This window comes from Cydia pomonella, chromosome 28 (assembly GCF_033807575.1).
Source record: "Cydia pomonella isolate Wapato2018A chromosome 28, ilCydPomo1, whole genome shotgun sequence".
Taxonomy (NCBI): Eukaryota; Metazoa; Arthropoda; class Insecta; order Lepidoptera; family Tortricidae; genus Cydia; species Cydia pomonella.
The window spans coordinates 3759673-3785781 of NC_084730.1; the positions used below are offsets into that span (position 1 = coordinate 3759673).

Genomic DNA, 26109 nt, shown 5'->3' on the forward strand with positions numbered 1-26109 from the left:
TTTTTGGATTCCCGATATTTCGACGCAGTTCAGCAACAGCCGAATCTGCCGAATCGCACGCGCAGTGGAACTGTGAGTGTAGAGTGATAGTAGAGTGCTTGGATAGATCAACAAGTGTGGACGCGACCAATGGTAACGTTGAAAGCGAACGCAGCCGACGCGCACGAATGAGGGTAGACCGAGCGCGATCTACACAACTTTGACACCCGCCCGCTATCTCCAGTTACCCGTGAACAAGATGCATGGAACTGCGTCGAAATATCGGGAACTCAAAAACACACAAAAGGTAATCACGGTCCATATCCCAGTCGATGTCTAGTGAAACTAACCGTGAATCATTCAAAACTGTAATGTATGATTTATATTTAGATTTATTTATTTCACAACATATGATTACAGTACATATTACATAATATCAATTTATAAGGATCTATATTGTGATCGTCAGAAATAAATTTAAAATAATAGCAAGATAATCCAAATAAATTCAATTCATGAATTTTTTTTTTGGTACAATGCCTCAAGGGCCTATTTTAGATATAAGCTAGTTATAGTAATCATCTGTATGTATCCATTATATATATTGTTATTCATGAACTATACATAATATGAAAATCTTCACCTGAAAAGGATCGTCAAATAATATCAATAATAAACAAAGACATTGTGAAATAAGTATGCGATTATAAATTATACACTTGTCTTAAAAAAATCACTTATTGAATATAATGGGTCTTCCAGTATACATTTTCTTAATCTTAATACTGAGAGTTTCTGACCTGTTTCAACTATGTACTGTTCCAATTGTATTGGTGAGCAATAAATAATATTTGTGATGTTATCTATGAAAGGGACCTTATAGTTAGGGAGGTGGCGAGCATTTCGGTATATGATTTGCACACGTTTCACATCGAGGTAGATTGCAGTTTACGTCAGTACGAATCGATTTGGTCCAGTCAATAATGGTCCTACGTCGCTGCGTTTTCGCGTTACAGCCGATTAAAGTTGTTAAAAAAAAAAGGGGTATCAAATTATTTGCACACGTCTGCCTCTGGGGTTCATGGTCACAAATATCTTGGAAACGAAGAAAATCGAGGAGGCAGACATTCAGGGCTCTGCATTATCATGGGACGGAGTTGTAAAAGTGTTTGAAAAAAAAACTCTACTAAGTCATTTGCACACGGTTCTCATTGCCCCCATTCGATTCATTACGACTCCGTGGATACGAAAAAACATTTGGCAGACACTTTGCTCACTGATATTTAACTTTATAACGGTTTGAAATGGACGTAATCAAGGGGAAGCGGGTATTGCATGTTATTATTGTGATTCTTTATAGGTTTATTATTATTATTTTGTTTAACTAACCAAATTCTTACTGTACAGGAGCAGCTGCGAGGGATTCTCCCTATTAAAACGGGCGATGGTAGAGGCGCTTTGTACGTTATTTGAAATCTTTAGGCAGAGTACACATAGCGCACTTCAAATCGCACATTTTCCTAAAACGCGCTCCGATTTTTTCAATTATTATGTGTATCAAGCGCTTACACACTAAAATTACTCGAGAAACTTCAAAGACTCCAAATACTCCAATTACTCGAAATACTCCAAAACTGTTGATGAGCGTCTCGGAGAACCTGCTCTGCAACCTCTGCTGTGTACAAAGCCTTACGCTTTCGAGACGTCCTTGTGGAAGTGCCTGGGAGCGCGAGAGAGAGGGAAAGCGTGCAAAATAAGAGGGAAGGCTGTCTCCTGTTTCTTTCTATTTACTTCTATACTACCACATGTATCTATAGATGTAGGTATACGCTATATACATTTAGGTACGCAATACGGAAAAGGTCGGAACTGGGTTATACCGTTCTCACTCATATTCCCAGATAAAAGAGAGACACTACGAAAGGAACTATGGAGATGTTTTATACCTGCGGAGCCGCAGTTAACAGGCAGAAGCCAAATATTTTGAAGAGTTTTGAAAATCGTTCGTATAGATTCTATTAATTATTTTCAATAATATTCAGTAGATGCAAAATTTTGTATTTGCAGCTTGGCGCGAGTGTCGAGTTGAAAAAAAAAAAAAAAAAAAAAATTCAAATGGTCTGCCTTTGGAATATCAGGGGTCTGAACGTCTGCCTCATCGATTTTTTTCGTTTTCATGATAAATTGAAACATCAGTCCAAGAGGCAGACATGTGCGCATAATATAGCACATCTTTTTTTTTTTACATTTTTGAAGCGCTGTCAATAGACAACGCAGCGGCATCACGCTGGCAGACTATTTTTCCGTGGTCCTTTTCATTGTTTTTAATCGAACAATTCAAATCTGCCAAGTGTGCATTTCATATACAGTTTTTTAAATAATAAAAATAACTTAAAAAATTTAAAACTTCAAAAGTCAGAGCCCTGGATGTCTGCCTCTTCGATTTTTTGTGTTTACAGGATGACTGTGATCATCAGCCCCAGAGGCAGACATGTGCAAATAATATCGCCCACCTTTTTTTTTAACATATTTGAAACGCTGTAAATTGACAACGCAGCGCCACCGTGGTGGCAGACGAGGTCCTTTATGTTTCTCAAGGTATCATTATTGCTATTAATAACGTCTGCCATGTGTGCTGATGATATCGAAATTTTGCTCGCCACCTCCCTAACTATTATTGTCGATGGCGCTTCCGACGCCATAAACGATGCTCCGATACAAATACAACGCTGCGCGACGCTTTTTGCGCGATTTTGAATGATCATTTTTTATTACGTTTATTTGGATCTGATTTGGTTTGATTTTTTTGGTATTTCATAGTAATCATAGTTAGTATTTTCCTCGCGTTGGTGTGGTGGAAAATTTTGTGTTTCACTCGGAGGCAAAGTTTGTTTAACCTTTAACCCTCGTGTCTTGAAACCCTTGCAACGCTCGAGATACCAATTCTCGAACCACTCGCTACGCTCGTGGTTCAGTTTTGGAAACTTTCGCTTGCTCGGGTGTCAATTTAGCACGAGCGGTTAAACAACAACTTTGCTTCTTGTAAAACAAATAACTACTTATTGTATTGCGTTATTTCAACCACTCCAATATAACTTCCTGAGCAAGTCTTAGGAATAAATAGGAAAAGGCGTCTTCGGATTCCCGGCTCAAATTATACGGTGGTTATGCGAGTTATCCGTTAGATTAAATCGTGACGACACCTGACAAGGAACGGGGCACACTGAGATCAGTGTATATTCTGTACTCTGGTCTCGAAGGGGAAAGCTCAAAATCAAACACCTCGTTTAATTATAAACGGAAGTATGTTTAATTCGCCTGAACTATTAACCACACAAATCGTCTCACGATACAAAAATAAGTTTTATATCTTATGTATGTATACTACACTACGATGATCTACCGTTCGCGTGATGTAGGATTTTTGATAGACGTAATAGCGACATCTACCAGTGAATTTGGTAAACACATTTAACTAGGCGTTTTATACAATCAGTGCACAGAAAAGATATATTTCTGTGAATCAGTGTCGTTCATAATTGAAAAAGCGTTGGTAGTCTAGCGATATGCCCCTTTATGTAAGAATTTGTATTAATGTCATATCACACTAACCCTAGATTTATGTATTAGTATGTTACTAACACGATATGGACCTTGTTCGAAATAAATGATTTGATTTGATTTGATAAGAGTGTGCGACTTTCAATCCGGAAATATGTACATATGATATGTAATTTGATATTTACCAGTCGGTGAAGGAAAACATCGTGAGGAAACGGGACTAATCCGAATAAGGCCTAGTTTTTTTCCTTCTGGGCTGAAAGGGCAGATGGCAGTCGTTTTTCGTAAAAACTAGTACTCACGCCCCACGCAAATTCCTGGGATTAGTTGCCAAGCAGGCCCCAGGCTCCCACGAGCCGTGGTAATAATCAGGGACAACGCGAGGAAAAATATGAAAGATTATTGCGTGAGTATATTGTTCTGAATAATTCGCTTTTTATGATGTTTGTATTGTACATATAAGGATGTTAGAAAATGCTTGGTGCTAGCCTACTTGTATAAATAATGTTTTGACTTTGACTTTGAATCATACTTTAATTTAATGGTTGCAAAAAAAAATTTGGTCTTGAGGACTAAAGTGCGTTTTTTTACTCTTATTTTTTTATTCTTCTTCTTGTACTGTTAGACTTGTCTTTTAGACGCCCTGTTTCCTAAATAGACTCAAAATGTATGTCTGTGTGAATGAATGATCGAATAAAACATGGGCGGACTAGTGAACGTAATTCATGCATAGGAATGAGCACAAATTCAAACACATTATTTTGAGCAGAAAACGCTTTAAGAACAATTTCAACTAAAAATATCTTTATGCGTTCAATGCATGTGTTTGTAAACATGTTTTTTATACCTTATGAACTACACGAGTAGCGAAGGTGTCATATTTAGGTGTGAGAGTCGTATCTTTGTTTACGAATTGTGCGCAAATCTATACGTCGTTTCTTTAACTATATAACTTATAACATTAATATTTATTGTTTTAAGTCATACAGATCACGTTTTGATAGTACGACGTCAGGAAACATGCGTTCAACACACATGATGGGAGCTTACACTGAACCTTATGCTTGTATCTTCAGCAGGTATATAAGAAGTCGCTGCGTTGAAGGGGCAAATGGCCTGCACCTCACTGCAAAGTATCTTCGGTCACGACTGATCCGTATTAAAATTTTATCGAGTGTTAGCTAACGTCTCCTATGCAGCTTTATGATGAAGATGTTCAAGATTTTGTTCGGTTCGATAGTTAGATATATTTTTTCTGTCGTTTCGTTTTTGGAAAAAGTTCAAAATGGCGGAAATTGGCATAAATGACTTAAGCCAGTACGGTCTTTGGCACTTCAGTTAAGACCATTGTGATTTCACTGTGATAATGAGTTAATGACTCAACGAAAAAGTTTTTATATATATTTTTAAGCTTATCGCGAAGTCTAGAGGTCGCAGAGCTACTGGTTTATTATGTTTGACACTGTTTTATTATTTAAAAAAATTAAGACTCTAAGAGTTGTAGAAAGGTAGTGAGAGGGTAATAGAGAGTACGTTAGGAGTTAGGATATTGTAACTGACAGTCGGCAATCAATAAGCGTGATGTAGGAAATATATTGCGCTTCATAGAAGGTTGCACTCTCTACTAACGCCATCTGTTAGATCTTGTGGCACGACGTTGACAGTCTGTCAAGAGATGCCACAGAGTTTTATAGGTCCAGTTTGTCGTAATAATAATTTAGATACGCTCGTGTTTAGGAGATCTATCCATCTTTGATAATAATAAGATAGTCTAAATGCCGCGGTCCGGTAGGATGAGTAGGTAGCGGGTATAACCCCTACAAAATTATAATACTGATATAAATACTATGCCACTAACAGACATACATATAAACTCCTCTGTTTGTATTGGGGTTCCAAAATTAAAACATTAATGTTCATAAAAAGTCAGGCAGTACTGTACTCATAGAACGACAGAAAATACATTTAAGTATTTACCTAACATCATTTTAAAAGAAATGCCTCAAGGGCCTATTTTAGATATAAGCTAGTTATAGTAATCATCTGTATATATCCATTATGTATATTGCTATTGTAAATAAAGAACTTGTTCATAAAAACATTTAATTTGACGCATTTGAATTACTATAAAATAACACACACAACTCAAACTTGATGTTAAACATGATCATCGTATTGCATCAACGAATGATAGTGAATGTTGAAACTTACCTCAAAATCTAAAAATTAACTTAGAGATTTTAATTTCCGAAAGTGACTAAGACTGAGACCTGTGTACCCCAAACCGGAGCATCCCTTAAACACCTCACTTAGCCCCGAGCTGCGAGCGAGCACTGCCGTCTGCCTATCCCGATCTGAGGTAAGATTAGCCAATTATCTTATTTTTGCCAGTGACAGTCTTTAATAGAAAACAATTCGAAACTTTAATAATATTTAAAAGCAGTGCCGGATTAACCATTAAGCAAAATAAGCACTTGCTTAGGGCACCACGTCTAGGGGGGCACCAAAATCGTAGGAAAAAAACGCGCAGGCTGCATCGCAGTCGTAGTACTTATGTACACGAAACTTTTTGTCGACTTTGACGTGTGCAAGTACCCATCTAATAACGAAGGGTTGTAATAGAGTGAGGACACGTAAGCACATCTCCAACCCTTCGCGGAGGCCCTCAAAGCTCATAGCCAAAATATTTTACCGTCGGGCTTGTGGCCAACCGATTTTCTCGACGTAGATTACCGATTTGGTAGCGAATTTTGCTCTCTTGCACGCCAGATGTGTCGGCCTGGCCGAGTTGCTGCAGAACCACGTTCCTGCGACCTAATTGTCAAACTGTTATAAAGGGCCCCGCGAAGGCACAAAACCAAAAGCAACTTATTAAGTTTCGGTTTCCACTTAAGCCAAAGGCCGAGGAGTAGGAGAACCGTGATTACAGGTTCGATTTCAAGCCACTCTTTTGCAGTTCGGCGTTAGGTCTTATGCGACGCTAGGCCTTCTACTTTGTGCAAACTGCCTTACTTTCACTTAACATGGATCCAAATCTAAGCTGTCCTCTCTCGAAGCTGGGCCTTCTGCCTTGCTCACACCTCGCCATCAGTTGTATTGTATGATAACCTACCGCGATCGGACGCTCCGGACGTTCAGCCATTCATACCTCGCCAGTGGTCAAATTCAAATGCTTTCTTCCAGCTCTACCTTTGGCCTCATCCATGCCTCATCCGTAAGCGCCTATCGAACGCTCCGCGCGTTCAGCCTTATGAAAAGCTCAGCCTTAGACTTTGCCTTTAAAAACACTGATTTAAACTTTCACGATTTAGGCCAATCAAATTAGATCCAAAAATAGCGTTTTGAGGAATTAATTCCCAGCAAGCTGGAAAATATTTTAATACTTTCATTTCATTCTAAATGCGTGTAATCCAAGTTTGCTCCATCTCAGGGGGTATGCATACATTTTGGGGTCCTTAGGAGATATTTTTTTCTTTTCGAAACCATTTGATTTTGAAGGACATAGGACAGTTCGTGGATTAGACACTAGTAAGAAGGCGTTTTTGGATTTTTAACATGATTTTACCAAAAATAAAAAATGTCGACCTTTTTAAGCTATTGCATAGCTTCTATCGCGGGCCTTGAGCGCGGGGACCGAATCCAGAAATTCCGTAACGAAAAAACCTCACGCTCCCCACTTCGTCTAACGTCGTTTCAGTTCGGCAGTCTTCGACACGGCGTTGTGTGCGTGCGATTAGACGTATTGTACGACTCTACGAAACTCGCACGAATCGAGACGAGCTGCTCCGAAATCGGACAAATACATAAGCAGCTGTTTATAGTAATCTGTATGTATCATTGATGTACGTAATAGGGGTAGATGAGGTACCAGGCGCTCGATCGTGAGCCACAAAATATAGGTTCCGGGACCTATATTGAATTAGTCGTACGGGTGACGCTGAAGTGTCAACATTGTCATCAAATTCGATAAAATATTACCAAAGAATGCCGTGTTGCGCCTTTTTCCAGTGCTTCAATAGCTCCAAGCACAAAAACAAAGCTCACGGTATCACTTTTCATTCGTAAGTACTGTTATAACATTTGAAAACATATTTTTTCTAAATAAAATTAAAAATTTCCTTGTTATTGAGTGAGCGCGACAGCTAAATAATGCATTACCCATGTGAGAAACACGTTTATCCGAGTGTCAAGTAGGCATGCCCGCTTCATGCAGTGCATGCATGCCCGAGTCAGCAATTTTTTTTTATAAATAATGCAACTTTTTAAATCATGTGCTCCTATTCCTTGAAACTATAGAATGTAACCGGTTTTTATTTTAATATACGAATAACCGGTTGTTAACCAAAAATCCAGTTTTTCTGATAGTATTGTTAAAACAATATCTTGCATTAACTTGAAACCCAAATATCGGGAATAGTCCATCAAAAATTACTAAATAGTACTTGTACAACAATAGGAAAACTATGGACAACATTTTTAACGAGAGCTCGGATTTACAATTTTAATATGCGAGTTATAGTGTAGTTTTAAGATGTATTTATGTATGTTGAAAACTGTGTAAAAAATATTTAGAACAGATATTAGATCAATCAAATTTAACCTTTTATCATAAACAAAAGAAATAAATAATAATCATCTCTATTTGTCAAGTAAAATGTATGATGACTGGTCTGGCCTAGTGGGCAGTGACCCTGCTTATAAAGCCGATGGTCCCGTCCCGGGTTCAAAGTTCTAATGATGGAATCCATGAAGAATTGAGGGAACACTTAAAATCTTATAGGTACACATATAGTGATTTTTGTATTGTTTGTCTACAAATTAAGCATTTTCATCCAAAAACTGGCAATTAGTGTAGTGGAACTGCTGATGATAAACAGAACGAAACTCCCTAACTACAATAAACAACACAGTAAATTTGCTATTACTATTGGCTATTGAAGCACTGTTAACTATATTTGGTTATCCCTGTTGCTCGTTGTGCACATGTACATTATAATGGTGTGTAGTATTTGCAAATGAGTGGGTGCTGGACCAGATTTTAGTTTTGTCAACTATTAACGTCACATATCTACCCCTTTTACTTATATGTATCCATTATGTATATTGTTATTGTAAATAAATAAATAAAATATACAAAAAAATGGCTCCCTTAAACAAATAACTATGTACTATTTCTATTTTTTATTTGAAAAATTAATTATAAAAAATACAAATAAAAATGTATTTCTACTTCAAAACTCATAAATCACATGTTTAAATAGTGTGAAAAAAGATACTTAAATAAAAATCTAACAAAATAAATAATTATTTATTTGGATTTCATACAATACTAACTTACCAGTAGCGGCGCGTGAAAATTCTGGCTAGGCAACTCGGAACAAAAAAAACACCTTAACATTATGCGCTAGGTGTGTCCTTGGGCGCGACCTTTTGCAGTTAGTGTATAACCACCTTTGCCATACTATTATACACACAACATACAAAATATCACTGGTTTAGTAACTTTATATATAAATTTGTGCACACAAGTAAATAAAATCACATAAAAACATTTAAAACTCTAATAATAACAACAAGCCTTGGTAACAACCGGGACGGGAGTGTTCACAAACACGCAAATTCTAAAACCTATTACTACAAACCTACAAACAGTACTTTCTTTGAAGAAACGTTCTTTATCAAATTATTAAACTTGAGACTACATAAGATTCTTGGATTTTTCTATTAAAATTCATCATTTTTTCAAAGGTTTTTACAAAAATTGTTATCAATGCTAGCAAAATACTGTACAATTTTACCCATTTATTCAATTCAATGTTTTTGTATGGCAATATTAAGCATTTGCGCGGCAAACGCCACTCGATTTAAAATTGTGAACCACTACACTCCAATATAAATCTTACCTGTTTGTATTTAAGGTTTAAATTCAAATGAAGCAGCATGTTAATAATAACTGACGTTATCGCGGTCGTGTACAGAGGGCCTACCGCGTACCCCGAAGTTCGCAAATTACGAGCATCTTTCTCTGTCACCCTAATTACGCCATTGGAGTAAAAGAGAAAGTAGCCCGCAATTTGCGTACTACGGTGTTCGCGGTAGGCCCCTCAGTGCTCGCGGACTTTATGAATATGTGTGGGCATTTTTCCAATATAAACCTTATGCTATTACGTTTAAGGTTTTTATTCAAATGAATAACCCGATACAAGACCGAGTTGCTTTGAAGCTCATTCGCGTGGACTCTCTATAGCAAACTTTATGAGCATGTGCGTGAGTTTTCGTATCTGTGTAGTGGCGCATGAATGAATAGTCAAGCTTAGCTTCACTTCGCGCGCCTGCTATGATTAGTGCTTTAGTAAATCGTGTTATCAATTCCAAGGTAATGTAATACGTAGTGTTTTCATTATGGATATATTTTTAATTTTAATGATGATATATAAGTTTGGTTTATGTAGCAATAAGTTTTAGGCAAGCCGGTGGGAATCGAGTTGTATGGACCCGCCGCCCCTGTAACTTACTAACATTTTATAGCTCAATGCCACTTATAAATCATTAGTTTATAAATCCTAGTGGGAATTGTCTCAGGATGTAGGTTGCACTTATAATGTAAAAACCAATATCCTCTTTTCTGTATCATCTGCCTATGTCTGTTTTTTTTCCCAATAAAGAAAAAAAAAATAAAAACGAAATGGTCTGAGTTTAATATAGGTGTATAGGTATTTATGTACAACAGTGAATAGCTGTACTTGTAAAATTTGTGTATAAAGTGTTTTGAATATGAATGAACAAAGTGCATTTATTATTAATGAAGAAAGTCACGAAAAAATAGTGAAAGAAAATGAGTGAGTACTCTATATACATACATTTTATTATTATCACAAATGCAGTATTAATTTTGAATTGAAAATATAATACTGCTATAAAGATAACCTAAATTTTTGATATTAAAATGAGCGATATTAAAAGTAGCCCTCTTTTATACACACAAACACACACACGCGTATAGTTTAAATTCTCAATTTAGATTCTCAATATAATTGATAAAAGGTTAAATTTTGAGGGATTGATTGATAATATATATATATATAAATAAATTCATTCTTCATTATGTATATAACAGAAACCATCTTGTTGGAGATATTTGTGCGTGCTTATGCAAACTTAGAAATGGCCTACAAATAGTTATGGTAGCAATTTACATTTCTCCGAATCCAAAATTGGACGAGGTGGAGCATTTTATTCATCGCACTTTACTGGAGTACACTGAAGAAGGGTCGAAAATACTTGGTACAAATGGTAATAAATTTCCACTTATCTTGGCTGGCGATTTCAACATTAACTTCGCTGATAAAAAATCAGAGCGGTTGACAACTTTTCTATCAAAGACATTGAATTTGAAAATGAATAATGATCCACAAGAGTCCACAACAAAATATGGGACCACCATTGACGCGGTATTTTCTAGGTATTTAGAGGATATTAAGTCGCAAACTTATGTTTCTTATTTCAGTTATCATAAACCTATAGTTTCAATGAATATATTTCTGACCCACATGTATTGTAAAATAATAAAAATATTTTAAACAATATTAACTTTTTATTTATTTAATAAAAGAAAAAATTGTTTTCTTATCGGTCACCACGCTCAAAAAGTGTAACTTGAATTAATATCAAAGAAAAAGAAATACTGCATAAATAAAATAAATAAATAATTATAATTGCATAAGTTGATACAAAATGCTATGCAATAGCTTTACCGCGGCAGTCCCCGAGTGCCACACGTCTTTTTATACAATTTAGACTAGGAATATTAGGGTACCTTCAATAAATCAATATGTTTTATTGCAAGAACATAATTAAATTACATTTCGGATCCTCAGATATCAGTTTTAATCATAATTAGAACAAATTTTCCGCCGGACGTACCGTTTTCGATTTTCAAGCAAAAAAAAACTGAAAAAGAGGAAACATTTATGCACACCTCCTGGAATGGAGCAAACTGGGATTACACGCATTTTTAGGACCAAATTCGAAAAAATCTAATTTTATTGGCCTAATTGTGACACATTATTATTTAACTACGGGACTTAATCGCGTTTGATTAAGTTCTAAAATTACCTCCAACGTCAAGATAATGATGTCGACTTTACCCAGTCTTCTCCGAGACCATGGGGACAACGCCGTTTTTGAAACGTCGGGTCAGTGGTAATTTTAAAACTTACCTTATTAAGTCCCGTTTTCGTAAACAATAATTTGCTATTTAAGACACTTGCGGCCATTGGTTCTTGTTCTGACAAGAACCAATGGCCAATGGCTAAGCTCCTACTGAAGCTCTGCCTTTGCTCTCACATGAATGAGCTTCGCAGGAAAGCTCTAGAGGTTGCAAAACCCTGTGCGGAGTACGGCTTATGCCTTTAATGTCTTCTCACACTTGGACATTGGTTGGCTCGCCTCCGGCCTTATGCGAAGCACCATCTTCAATTTGCTAACACTTGACCTTACATACTGTTGGAACATTACTGCTGCAGTACTGTCAATTTCCGTGATAAAATGATGTGATGGATTGAAAATTCTATTCTCAGCAGTAATGCGGCAATAGTCACTCAATTTACCAAGAAAATTCAATGTAATCTTGATGAGGGGGCACCATGGTCTAGAAATGCTTAGGGCATCAAAATGTCTTAATCCGGCACTGTTTAAAAGTGATATATTGATAATGTGAATCGTTTTGCGGCTGTCGACAAATGACATTCACTGTCATGTTGGCTACCACACCGTGCATCCTGCCGCGGCTCCAGACTTCATACCTATAGTCGACTGATCTGTCATTTTTAGCACGATGTGCAACCCGAACTGGAGTAATTTCATCAGGAGTTATTTTATAAGCATTTATTTGTGTTTTAAAGTAGTCACGGTGTTTTTAGGGTTCCGTAGCCAAATGGAAAAAAACGGAACCCTTATAGATTCGTCATGTCCGTCTGTTTGTCCGTTTAAGTCACAGCCGCTTTTTTCCTAAACTATAAGAACTATACTGTTCAAACTTGGTAAGTAGATGTATTCTATGAACCGCATTAAGATTTTCACACAAAAATAGAAAAAAAAAAACAAAAAATTTTGGGGTTTCCCCATACTTAGAACTGACACTCGAAATTTTTTTTTCATCAAACTCATACGTGTGGGGTATATAGATACCCCATTTGATTGAATTTTTTTTAACGAGATCTAGAAAGTAGTTTTTTTTTAATACGTCATAAATGACACGGAACCCTTCATGGGCCAGTCGGACTCGCAATTGGCCGCTTTTATTTTCCTTTAGGCGGGCCAGGGCAGATTCGTATTGAGACAGTTTCGTTTTTGGGCCCGAATCTGAGTAAGCCCGACTCTGTAGAGGCCAGATTCGCCATAGGTATCTTTCTGAACAAAACAATATCGACATACGACTTATGATATAGAAGTCACTTTCTTTTTAAAACAATTTCTGAGTAGGTCAGATTCGTATATGGTCCCGTGACATGACAGTAATACGTCTGATTGGTAATAAGTTGGGATCGGATTTATGCAGTTTCTTATCTCATCCGATTAGCAACGATTCGATTAAAATATTAAGCAGATTCTTTTAATGATGAATTCTGTTTCCAGAATTCATCACGCTTTAATATTAGCATAACGCTTTCTTATTAGGACAGATTTTATGTATATTTAATTTCGAAAAGGCCAGGTACAATCAGCAGATTTCTGAGATACTGGCCACTTTAAGATTAAATATGATAAAGTAATTATGATAAGAAACTGCATAAATCCGATCCCAACTTATTACCAATCAGACGTATTACTGTCATGTCACGGGACCATATACGAATCTGACCTACTCAGAAATTGTTTTAAAAAGAAAGTGACTTCTATATCATAAGTCGTATGTCGATATTGTTTTGTTCAGAAAGATACCTATGGCGAATCTGGCCTCTACAGAGTCGGGCTTACTCAGATTCGGGCCCAAAAACGAAACTGTCTCAAAACGAATCTGCCCTGGCCCGCCTAAAGGTTTTAAATAACTCCATTTTGGATATAATCAATTTAATGATTTATTTTTATCTGATAAGGCCCCTACGATCGTGTACACTTGCCTTAGGGACTGGTTACATTTTGATTTTTTTTTATACCACGACGGTGGTAAGCAGTCACCGTAGCCTATGGACGCCTGCAACTCCAGAGGTGTAACATGCGCGTTGCCGACCCTTTAAAAATCTGTACACTCCTTTTTTGAAAAACCTCATTTTGTAGACCCTCGGGAAAACCTCGGCAGGTAGCTCATTCCACAACCGGAGCGTGCGCGGGAGGAAGTTCCTCTTAAACCGCACAGTGCGTGACCATTTAGGTTCTAGGGTGTGAGGATGAACACCCTGCCGACGGCGGGCGGTGATTAGTGTTTAGTATGAGTTAAGAGGGTGTGGACGATCGCTTCTCCATACAAACGTGGTCCTCATTTTCCTCTCTGTATATTGACATTTATAAAAAAAAAATTTACATAGTTTCATGTATATTAACCATAGCTATTCCGCTTTGTTTAACTTTTATTGATTTTTTAAATCTATTAGCGCCACTTGCACCATCCCACTAACCCGGGGTTAACAAGTTAAACCGTTAACCCAGTGTCGAATTGTACTGGGAACCATGGTAACTTCAGGTTTAACCGGTTAACCCCGCGTTAGTGGAATGGTGCAAGTATAGAATTAATAAAAGCTTTGTATGGATAATTCCTCCTGTTTTTCGCTCCTAACTCATATAACAATCAAATAATCGAAAAATGTCCAAAAAAGGTTAAAATCCAACAAATTGTGTAAAAATAGTTTTCATATTCTTGGGAGGAAAATGGGGACTGCGTTTGAATGGGAAAGCGATCGTCGACGATAGTCTTAAACACCAACAGAATGCCGTACACACGCCCGCCAGCCACCCCGACCGTTTGGCACCGCTTCACGGCCCGCGGCGTCACTCTGAGGGTCCAGGATTTGACTCCAGACCTGTACGAGTTAGCTATAACGTTACTGAGAACATATTTCACTAGAGACGAGCCGCCTTGCAAGTACATTGGTGAGTGTTTAACCCGTTGAACGCCAAGATCCCCTAAAGGCGTCGTTACTAACTAATAGTCGCACCCACAGCGCCAAGGACAACTATAGGTGTCATGACGTATGCTGTCAAAGTAACCTTCCATTTCACACTTTCAAGTAAGGTTTACATTAGCTCGCTTGCGCCCGGGAGCTTGGCGTTTGTGTTTATGACATAAAGCGTTCAAAAGGTTAATGCCAAACACGACAACGTGTCGTTAAAATACAGAAGTGTGAGCAGATTGACTAAAAGTGTATCATTTATACTACCATAAACTGTCTCCAAATAACAAGCTCCATCTTATATTCGTCATCAGATATATCGGAGCGGCCAAGTTACTCAAACATTTAAACATTCACTGCCAGCAACCCGCTAGACGGGTTCTCTGTTTGTAGGCACTTTTTGCTACAAAGCATACTACCTACAAACGGACCGCGCAGCTCGCACTGGCAGTGAATGCGTTAACGTCTTGAAAATAGAGGCCTTAATACCTTGGCTGCTCCGATAAATCTGACCACGACCGTCTGGCGCCGCTTCACCGGGCGCGGCGTCACTCTCGGGGATCCAGGATTTGACTCCGCTTGAATCCTGTCGGTTCGGTCCGGTTGGTGACCTGTAACGCTGCTGGGCACATATTTTATTAGGGATGAGCCTCCTTGCAAGTAAGACGACCTGTCTGGCCTAGTGGGTGCCTGCCTATGAAGCCGATGGTCCCGGGTTTAAATCCTAGTAAGGGCATTTATTTGTGTGATGAACACGGATATTTGTTCCTGAGTCATGGGTGTTTTCTATGTGTTTAAGTATTTATAAATATTTATATATTATATATATATATCGTTGTATATGTACCCACAACACAAGCCTTATTGAGCTTACTGTGGACTTAGTCAATTTGTGTAATGATGTCCTATAATAAAAAAAAAACTATATTGGTGAGATTCATCAGATTTTTTACCAAGCGAAAGCGAAGATATTTGTTTCAGCTTGAACAAAAATGTTTTACTATGGCTATCTGCCTATTAATTCTCATATAAAGGCGGCGTTCCTCAACTGATTCTCGTGAAATTTTGCGAGCAGGTTCGATTATTATACAGCGATTGTATTTTGTCGATTCAGTTTTTGTGTGCTTACGTGTTACTACACTAGTTTTATTTTGTTGTGTAGGTAACGACTGAACACACAGAGTCAGACACTGTGTATACACAATACTAAAATTGTTTTGCTAATTGCATTTATGTACCTAATGTAGAGGTCTAACGGAACCGACTAGGTAGTCGACAAAAGCTCCTCAATAAACGTAGTTCAAAAATCATATTTATTAATTGACCTTAAATTCATCAGGCATCGAGAAGTACCCATCAGCAATGCACGAGCTTGAACAACTGTGGCGCAAAACGCTGAACGACAACGTGTCGTTGGTGTGCGTCACGGACGACGGCGTCGTTGTTGGGGCCAACGTGTTGGCGGTCGTGTGTAAAGAGGATAAGGATGAGCCCTTCCAGGTGAGTACTTTGCTGCCCTCTGGGTAATTGTGCTCCAACACATTTTTTCATATATATATAAACTATGTCACAACCAGCTGTAGCTGTAGCTACCGCAGCTGTGGTAGCACAGACGCATTTTTATCAATTGTCACTATGCCTGTCTTCCACTTACATACTTATTAGAACGTGACAGGCATAGAGATGAGTAATAAAAATGCGACCATTATACCAGAGCTGGTCTCACTTAATATGGCAACACATTTTGCAAATTTTGGAGCAAATTTTTGACCAAAGTATGCACATTTTGCAGTACCAAGTACCTACAGCCCCAATTAAATAGACAGTGACGGCCAAAGTGCCCAGATATACGTAACATAAGTACCTTTTCTTAAATGCGTGGAAAATCGTCATTACGTTCGTACTGCGCAACGTTGTGTTGCGAGCACTTCAAAGCGCGCAGGCAATAAATTTTCCGGCCTAGGCCATGCTAGGATTAGTAATGTTTTCGTTTTAATTAATATGGATTTCCGCAAAATAACGCCTGAATCTAATTTTTCGCCAAATTTTTTTAATTTTTTTTTTGCAGACTCATGACAAAATCTGGGGTCAACTTTTCGGAGCCGTGGACCTGGTGTCACGAGGAGTGGACATCTTCGAGAAATATGGCGTCGACAAGTATCTGACGGCGTACGGACTGGTGGTGGACCCCGAGTGGAGGGGGCTGGGGGTCGCCAAGGAGATATTGAAGGCTAGGTATCGTTGTCATAGTTAGGTATACCACTCAGCGCCAATGACGACACGTACTCGTCACCGGGAAATATGGTATCAAATTTCGTTTTTGTTTCTCAATTTGTTACTTTCTCCTCAAGTACAAAAGTCTCAAAGTACAAAATTTAGCAGGGCAGTAAATTTATTAATGGAACTGTTATTTTAATTAGTATCTAGCCTAAACTATAACAGCATAGGTATGTATTAAGAGATACTTACAGGTAGATTATTCAAGTAAAACATGTTAGACAAACGAACACTATGTGCAAAAACTATGGTTCAATTATTACGCAAGTAAATAATAAGGCTAAAAACTAGTTGACACAGCTAACACAATAACGACACGCTGTCGTCATGGTTCTACAAAGCATGTTCAATACATTCCGGGAGAACTGTTGCAGGCTACAACGTAGCGCTATGGCCGCTATGAGAGAAGCTTAGCGGTGACTAAGTTAATTGACCGTTCGTAAAATTTTATTGAGTATTTGCTGGCTTTATATATTTATTCGGTCAGTAAGGATATTGTTCGAATCCTAGTTTTTTTAGGTAGATAAATGGATAGTTTATGTTTGTGTTATTTAATTTAAATTTTAATTAGTTTTATTTGTTTATCCTTTTAAGTGTTTAGATTATTATGTTTGATTGTTTTAATAAAAAAAGGAGAATACTAAAGCATCTCTCATTAAGTCATTACCATTGATTCCTTTGCGATTAGAATTCCATTTTACGCATTATCCCCGCCTCAGAATTCCTTCTTTATTGAGTTCCTCCGCATTTATTCGCATTGCCGGCGTAGTCGCGGGCAAGACTTTAAGACGGAAGAATAGCTTTTCGAATCTAATAAAATAACGGTATTTTTTCTATCAAATTCCATTTCAGGAGAAAATGTTTTCCACTAACTAAATCTTAACAAATCACTTTGATTTTGATGTCGATCGCTTCAGCATAAATATATCTAGGTTTATAGGTTGCGTATTTTTTTTGTTTTCAAAATTTTGACAAGTGGGTCATTAAAAGGCCTATCCAACGATACCCGACACTATTGGGTCATAGCAAAAAAAAGCAAAAATCATTTTGTATTGGAGGTACCCTAAACAATATTTGTTTTTTGAATTTTTTATTATACCGTTCTGTCGCCATGCATGATTTATGTATCCATGCCAAATTGCAGCTTTCTGGCACTATACGATCATGGCAGCAAAGCCCCGGACGGACAGACAGACGGACATGACGAAACTATGAGGGTTTCTAGATTACTAAACCCTAAAAATCAGGGGCAACCGTATTATACGATTTTTCAAAAACTCCGCTCTCTGGTCTAGACCTACAGCACCTTTAGCAGTATGTACTGTACTGATTCTGAGCCCTCGACTCTGCAACGATGAGAAACATCATCAGCATTCGAAATGTGGTCGGCATACAAATAAGCATGGCTTCCATTCCAGAGACATCTTTCTCATCGAGCTTTTCTTATTTACATTCTCTAATCGATGTTTTATAATGCGATGGTTTACCACAAGGTCACGTCTGAAAATATCGGTACGGACAAAGTACCTAAAATATGTATACACTACCCTAATATGGGCCATAAATTCGTGTATACAGATTTTTGGCACTTCGATCGTGTCGATGTTTTCAGACGTGACTGTACAAGACATTTATTCCGCGAGTTAACGTTTTTACACACATTTTTTATAATTGGTAATGCCCTGAGAGTGGGTCATGTTGTTCTAAAAAGTGTGTAGAACATGATACGTTTCTGCTCTAGATCACTGTACATTTTTTTTTCTCTTTTTTATGATAGGCAATTTAAATTTAGGTTTTATATGGATTTGTTGTACAATTTCTTTCTAATAATTAACTCCCCATTCCATAAATAACGATATATTACCTAAATGTTGAATTGAAAGCACCCTCAAGAAATACTACTGAAGTTTATACTTACCGTATTTATTTTCAATTAAAATTTTCGTTTTAAATGGATTTCTTGTAACAATTTCTTTCTGATAATTAACTCCCCATTCCATAAATAACGATATACCTAAATTTTGAATTGAAAGGACCCTCAAGAAATACTACTGAAGTTAATGCACATGCATTTTACTTTCTTAGTATTCAAAATGAAAAGTAGAGTGTTTAACTCGGGTGAAAGGCACCATTTCATCCTCGAACTATTGGCGCTCTCACTGCGCTTGAGCGCCAAACTACCTCGACAGAAATGGGAGCCTTTCATCTAGCCTTTCATGGGAGCTTTTCAAAGTGGCGCCATCTAATACATCAAAGGCCAAAAGTACGGCAGCATCGTTTCGAGCGATGGGCCATAACCTTTAGATAGTGCCCCGTAAGATGGCGCCACTTTTTGATATTTAACAAATTAAACACATATCAGTGTAAGAATAAGGATCAAATTCAAATGGCGTTCTAAAAGTTTTAAGTTTGTGTCGAAAGATGGCCAAAAAATACACCTCTATTTCAAATTCTCTTTGGTAGTACCTATATTTCAAACAATGGAAGGTAGAGGCAAGAACAGAACTGTTGCAAAAGTGTCCAGCTGTCAGCTATAAATAATAGTTCCAAAACTCTCCAGAGTAGCGCTAGAGTAGCTAAGAACCGAGGCGTTATTGACGGAGTGAAGTGCGCTGTCTATGATAAAATTTTATTCTAGGTATTGTAGCGCCACCTATTTATGGTTTTTTGTCGGACACTTTTTGGTATATGGAGATTTTGTTCCTTGCCTCTACCTTCCATATTTCAGACTTCTTTTGTCATTTACAAAAAAAATACTGTCATTGGGACATTGCCGACCAAATAGTTTTCAAATTGTCATTTCCCACTTTGACAGATTTTGACTTGTATTGACAATATATTTCATAGTTATTTGTTTACATTTTATTATTATTTTGGCTAAATGTTTACATTTTTCTGAAACTATTCTTTATTCTAGTTAAAAATGGGGCCAAAATCTCCGCGGAAGTGCATATGCGACACAGCGCAAGTTGTTAGGAAAATCACGGGTCACCCACCGCCTTTAAAAGATACAGAAATCAACAAGATCAGACTTGGTCTATTTACTGAAAAAAACTCAGATGGATCCGGGTATTTAGTATTACGAGGGCAAGATATTTACGACAGATACAAAAGAAGAATTAAAGACAGCGACATAAAAGCAATATGCTACTATATTAAAGAGTTACCACGAAGAATCACGAAGCTGGATTTATGCTACAATCAAATCACAGATGTCGGCTTTTATAAATTGTTAAAAAAGTTGCTGGTCAAAAGTCGTTCCAGTTTGATTAACTTGAATATCATGAACAACGAATTAACAGAGTTATCTATGCTTAGACTAGCAAATTACGCGAAATTCATCAAATTGAAATATTTAAGAATTAACGGTAATGATATTGGAACTAAAGGAGGAGAGTATTTTGCAAAATTTTTAAGAGAAAATGCAAGCGTAGAATATTGTGATATAGGAGAGACAGGACAGACTTTGACCAGCGTGGCTCATCTAGTGACAGCATTAAGGACGGACCAGGGTACAAACACAACTGTAAAAGTGTTGGACTTTAGTAGAATAATACCTTTATTTAACCGATATTCGTATGAAACAAAATGGCTGGCGTACCACATTGAATACTTATTAGAAAGAAATGAAACACTCATTGAATTACATCTTCAAAAAAATCAGTTCATTGGTCACGATATGGAATACTTTGTCAGAGGATTAAGATGTAATAAAACCTTATTATATTTGGATTTGGGGTTTAATAACATTGGTGAATACGGGGCCGAGTTGCTAGGGAAATACTTAGCCGAAAAACCTAACCTACTTCTTCTAAATTTGGCGGGAAACGATATAAAAGATACAGGCGTGCGGGCTCTAAGTTTCGGGTTGCCATACTCAAAAATTCGTGCCCTAGACGTCAGTCGCAACAGAATTACTGAACGGGGTATTTTGGATTTGCTGAATTCGGTGAAAAAGCCGTACTATTTGAGATTTTTAAATATTTGGGGAAATAAATTTGGCCATGTTGCTTGCGAGGTTATTCAGAGAATGCTGACGAGTGGAGCGTTATTTCAAAATACGATTGACGTTCAAATATACGAAGTGGACGAAGTATTGTATGCAGCGTATTATCCAAATCCTTCGAATAGAAATAAACATTTTTATTATTGTGAATTAGACTTCGGCTACGCACAGCCGATTTATCATATTAAAAGAAATGTTATTGTAGAGAAAAAACCGGTTAAAGTTGATTGCAAACACCGGAAGAAGTTGGATAAAGTGTATAATGAAGTTAGGACAGTATTTTGATATTTTTTAATAATTTGTAATAAATTATTTGCCTTTTTGACACTGTTTCTTTTGAATGATTTTCTGTATTTTATGTTATACAGACTGTAGCTGTACTTCGATCTGACTCCTTAGGTACCTACTGGAAGGTATCCGCAGTATCATTTAGCTGCTTAATTATTATCGTCTTTTGATTTTTATTTGGCGTAAGTATTATATTTGCTTTCTATGATTAATCAATTTTATTATATTTTACTTGGTGTACTTTTAGTTTTTCACCACAAAAACGTTTATTTTGTTTTAATCTTTATAGTTACGAATAACAATGTTATTTTTATGTTTTCAGAATCAGCCTCTGCCGCAGCCTTCGAATTAAAGTGACTGCAACAGTCTTCACAGCTAGGGCTTCGCAAATAGCAGCCAAGAAAGCAGGGTTCGAGGACCTCTACGAAATGACCTACGAAGAGCTAGCTAAGAAGGGATGCGTCTTTCCTGGAGTTGAGGAGGACACAAAATCTTCTAAGCTAATGGCCTTAGTCATTGATGAAAATTAAAATTTATAAGAAAATGTACATAAAAAAATATACATGTATAATAAAATTATAAAACATATATTATACCTACGTTTAGAAATGTACCTGCTTATTATATACGCTATGAAATGTAAAATATTTATTTGCGAAAGTAAAAATAAATTATTAAGAACGAATAGTTTAGTCAAACGATTTTATTTCTATGCCCTCTATGAGACGATAGCTGTAACATTTTTTAAGCGACATCTGTGATGCACTAGCGAAAATACGCGAAACTATGAACTTTCATAGTAACATGCCGACGTCACAAGATGTCGCCCTATTACGATTTTAAGAATAATTTTTTTTATTATTTTGGGCAAAAAGCAATATACAGTGCAAAAGATATCTTTATCACATTTGATTGTTATATAAAATTGATGGCCCCAGAATCAAGAACAGTTTTTAATTACAAAAAATCGGGAGCTTCTATCCCTTCATCTGGTAGTACCGAAAGCAAAATGGCGTCGCGTTGTGTCTAAAATGAAATGTCAAACGGTTGTTGACTCCCGTTGCGGATCAACTCGTAGCGCCTGTACGATTTGATAGAATTATTAAAATTCAAATAAACCCTGGCGATAAAACGCCAGATCGCGTTTATTTTTAACTAAACCGTGAAATGTAATGTTTGCTAGTGGGCCTTTCAAGAGGCTACGTGGACTATTTCAGAAACGAAAACATTAAAAGCCAATGCAAAAGAAAACATTTTTGTTTTTCCTAAACATCCTGCATTGAAAAGTGTTTGATTAAACTTTTGGCTCCGCGTTCATTTCCTTGTTTCGCCATCAATTAAAAAAGTGAGATTTATTTTAAAAATAGTGTTGTGAGCTTAGAGAAATAAAAAAAAGTGCCCAAAATATGTCAAATAGTGAAATTTTGTGAAAGTGCGTGTCTGTATACTAAATATGGATTTACTTTGATTCATCAAGGATTACCCCCTACATTGAAGGTATGTTTAAAAATACTATCTATTTTTATCCCAAAACATGGTCCCACTGAGATTAAATATTAAAGTACCTTCTTGATTCGTAAAAAGTTGAGAACAAATATTGTAAACAATCCTAAATTTTATGATGCTTGTTCAAATTCCAATAAATATTGCCAGAAATGAATTCATATGCCTAAAATCTTAGCATGTCCTTTGAGAAAAAAATAAACTTAACTTTTTAAGTGTATGTGAAATTAAATTATTAAATTATTCATGTGTGAGAGTGTTAATTAAGGAGCATCTAGGAACAGTAGTATATGCGCGTTGGTATTCAAATTCAATCTATTTTTTGTGAACTACAGAGCATTTGATTTAACCTTTTAACTGTCTAGAATTTTTCAGTGTCTTATTTATCAGACTGCGGGGAAATGAGCTGAATATTATATGCCTTATATATACAGACTACAGCGGTTAAAAGGTTAACATAACATTATATTTATAACTTTAGATTTATTAAGTTCATGCATTCAGGCCAAATTTCTCATCAATTAACACAGTGCAAAATTTAGCAGCAGCTTTCTTCTCATGATAATCAAGTGTGCAAATTTTTAATTAAATTAGGTCACTAGACTAGTAAATTACGCTAAATATATAATTAATACAAGATCAATAAGCTTACAAGACAGGGATCGGAAATGAGTATTTTTTGTATGGGAATGAAAACGGTATTTTTTTGTTCTTTGTTAATAATACGAAGTCGTTATCTAATAAAAACACAACAGGGACCTACATTTGGAGTATAAAATAAAGCAAAATATATGGTTATTTCAAAGTTTTTACAAAAAAAGGGTTCCGATCCCTGTTATAAAGATATTGAGAGGTACTGGTCAAACCCGATAACTCAAGCAAAAGGGTTTTTGAAATTGGAATTATATGTGACCATGGAGTTCTAATTTGAATGAAAAAATATTTTGATTTATCGGGTTTGACCTCCTACCCCTCTATATATGAGTAGTTGAGAGCCATTTCAATATTTGGCCGAAGTTATGGTCACTTATTTTCATCCCCCAATGCAAAAAGAGGGGTGTTATATATGTTTGACACCACTGTCTGTCTGTTTGTGTCATCGTAGCTCTCCAATGGATGGACCGATTTTGATGTGTTTTTCTTTACGTGATAGCGAGTTTCCTTGCAGTGGTTCTTAGCTATGTTTGATAGAAATCGATCCAGCAGTTTGAAGAGTATCAGCTCTTTTCCAAAATAATGTAAGCATTTTTGGCATAAAATGTTTTTTTTTGGCATTTAGCGTAGGGAGTTCCCGTTAGAAGACATCCATTTCAGCTCTTTCGACCTTTGTGACAACCCAGGGTCCATTTTCAGAACGGATCTCTGTCTGCCTAGATTTACCAGAAATAATGTCATTAACTGACCTTGGGACCTGAAGAGGAAACCGGTTCTCCATATAAGCAGTCCCCATTTTCCTCTCTCATCATCTGCCTGCGCCATTTCCCATCATCTGGGTTCAGTTCTCCTTGTCTGTTTTCGCCATTCTGGGCGATTTTGGGTGATATCTAATTTTCTTCTCTGGTTTTTTACTATGTCGGTGGCAAACAAGCATACGGCCCGCCCGATGGTTAGCAGTCTCTGTAGCCTATCGATATTGAATTTATAGAAAATATTTTTATGAAATTGGATGTTTATATCTAATAATCAGTGATCGGTTATTTGGATTCTCCCTCGCGGGATATCAAGTAGAAAAGTTAATATAGATACGACAGTTTCCCGCGATACCGAAGAAACCGTACAAAAATAAAACAATTTAAATTATCTCTTTTACTCTTACATGGCAACCAGTTGAGACAAAAACTTCTATTCTTTTCCTAATCTCAACATTTTATTTAAAGCAAAATATATTAAAACCTCCACAAAGTATTAGCTTATATATCTGTCATGATGGAAAAAATACTTCAAAATCTTGACATTGACATTTCATTATTTTCTCTGGATTACAGTTCTAATTATTTTTGGTGAGCAATAAAACCATTTGACATTGTGGACATTGTTTTTCTCAAACTACCTGTCAGTTGAAAGAAGTGTCATTCACTTTTTGATAACGAATTGATTTATTCAAACAATTAACCCGTAGTAACCATATATTAGCATAAGCAGTCTATCAAGACACGCGTACTTACTCGCCGAACTTTTATCCAAATGGCACAAAATGTGCCGCTTTGGAGGCAGCAAATGAGCTGTCAGTGTAAACACTTGTGCTCATTTGTTCGATTTAGACAAAAGAACGGTGAGTAAGTACTCGTCTATCAGCTACTTAGATGTTTTAAAGTGTAATAAAATAAACACATTGTATTTTTTTGCCTTTTCTAACAACATAAAGCCCGGATTCCCGGGGCATATCCATACTAACATAATGATTGAGGTCGTTCACCCCATGTCGAATCCAAAAAACCGATCACTGCTAATAATCTCGCCACCGTTTAGGAAAATCATGATCCTATTAACAGTTTATACACATTTTTTTTAGTTAGCCCGTTATAGTGTTCTACTGCTGGGCGATTGCCTCTCCCCGTGATCTCCACAGCTCCCGTATTTGTACGTACGTACCACGAAGGTGTCCAAGTCGTCCCGCCATCTCCATCTGGGCCTGCCAGCCACGTCTGTCTTAACTTGCGGTATCCACTTGGTGGCTATACTAGCCCACCATCCGGATGCATGCGGCAGACGTGACCCGCCCAGTCCCACTTCAGTCTGGCGGTCTTCGCCCGTACGTCAGCTATGCGTGTTTTAGAGCGCATTTTTTTATTAATGTTATTTTCTATAATTATTAATATTTATGTGAAAGAAGAGAGCAAGCTCTTAGTGGCGAAGAGGAAAATTTAGGCCTATCAGAGATGAAGATGGAACTTGGAAGCGAAGGAAGAATAGCTAGAGGACGTGGCTGCGGTGCCTAATATAATTGGCGAGATCAAAGCCACATGACACACGTGCTGTGAGAAGAGCCTATGTGGGGCGCGCGGGTGGAAATCGCCCGCCTGGGCGTCCTAGATACCGCTGGAGTGACGAAGCCCTAAAAAAACCTGTCCGTCCTCGGAATACCCAACTGGCGTGAAGTGACGCAGAATCCAAGAGTGGCGTTCTCGTGTCAGACGCCAAGATCCTTTTTAGGTCACTGAGCCAGTGAAGTAAAGTAATATTTCTGTGAAAACAACCTTCGTAAAAATGTTAGGTTTACATGTTAAATGCTAACAAAATCTGTCATATTTGTTTGCATTTCTATTGACGTCCACTTTAGCTATGCCCCTTCGTTGGTTTTTTATTATTTTAGTCTTTTTTAGGGGTCTCTTTCAAAAAGTCTGAGTGAAGTATTGGATAGCTAATTAATAAATGAACTGCCAGATA

At 37.1% G+C, this 26109-nt stretch overlaps 2 protein-coding genes across 3 annotated transcripts; both read left to right on the forward strand.

Annotated features, from left to right (window-relative positions):
- Nucleotides 1–21842, forward strand: LOC133532935 (uncharacterized). Of its 2 annotated transcripts, XM_061871808.1 has the most exons (6): nt 1–286; nt 5795–5899; nt 14465–14628; nt 15988–16148; nt 16717–16883; nt 21542–21842. In XM_061871808.1, the coding sequence occupies exons 3-6, from the start codon at nt 14466–14468 to the stop codon at nt 21747–21749; spliced, it is 699 nt and encodes a 232-aa protein (XP_061727792.1). In that variant the 5' UTR covers nt 1–286; nt 5795–5899; nt 14465; the 3' UTR covers nt 21750–21842. The 2 variants fall into 2 exon arrangements, with proteins under 2 accessions (XP_061727792.1, XP_061727791.1); XM_061871807.1 differs by lacking the exon at nt 1–286 and having other exon boundaries at nt 4543–5899.
- LOC133532934 (leucine-rich repeat-containing protein 34-like) lies at nt 19707–21253 on the forward strand. The gene has a single exon (XM_061871806.1). It carries the CDS (start codon nt 19849–19851, stop codon nt 21214–21216), a length of 1368 nt encoding a protein of 455 aa, XP_061727790.1. The 5' UTR covers nt 19707–19848; the 3' UTR covers nt 21217–21253.
- Nucleotides 21843–26109: the final 4267 nt, after the last annotated feature.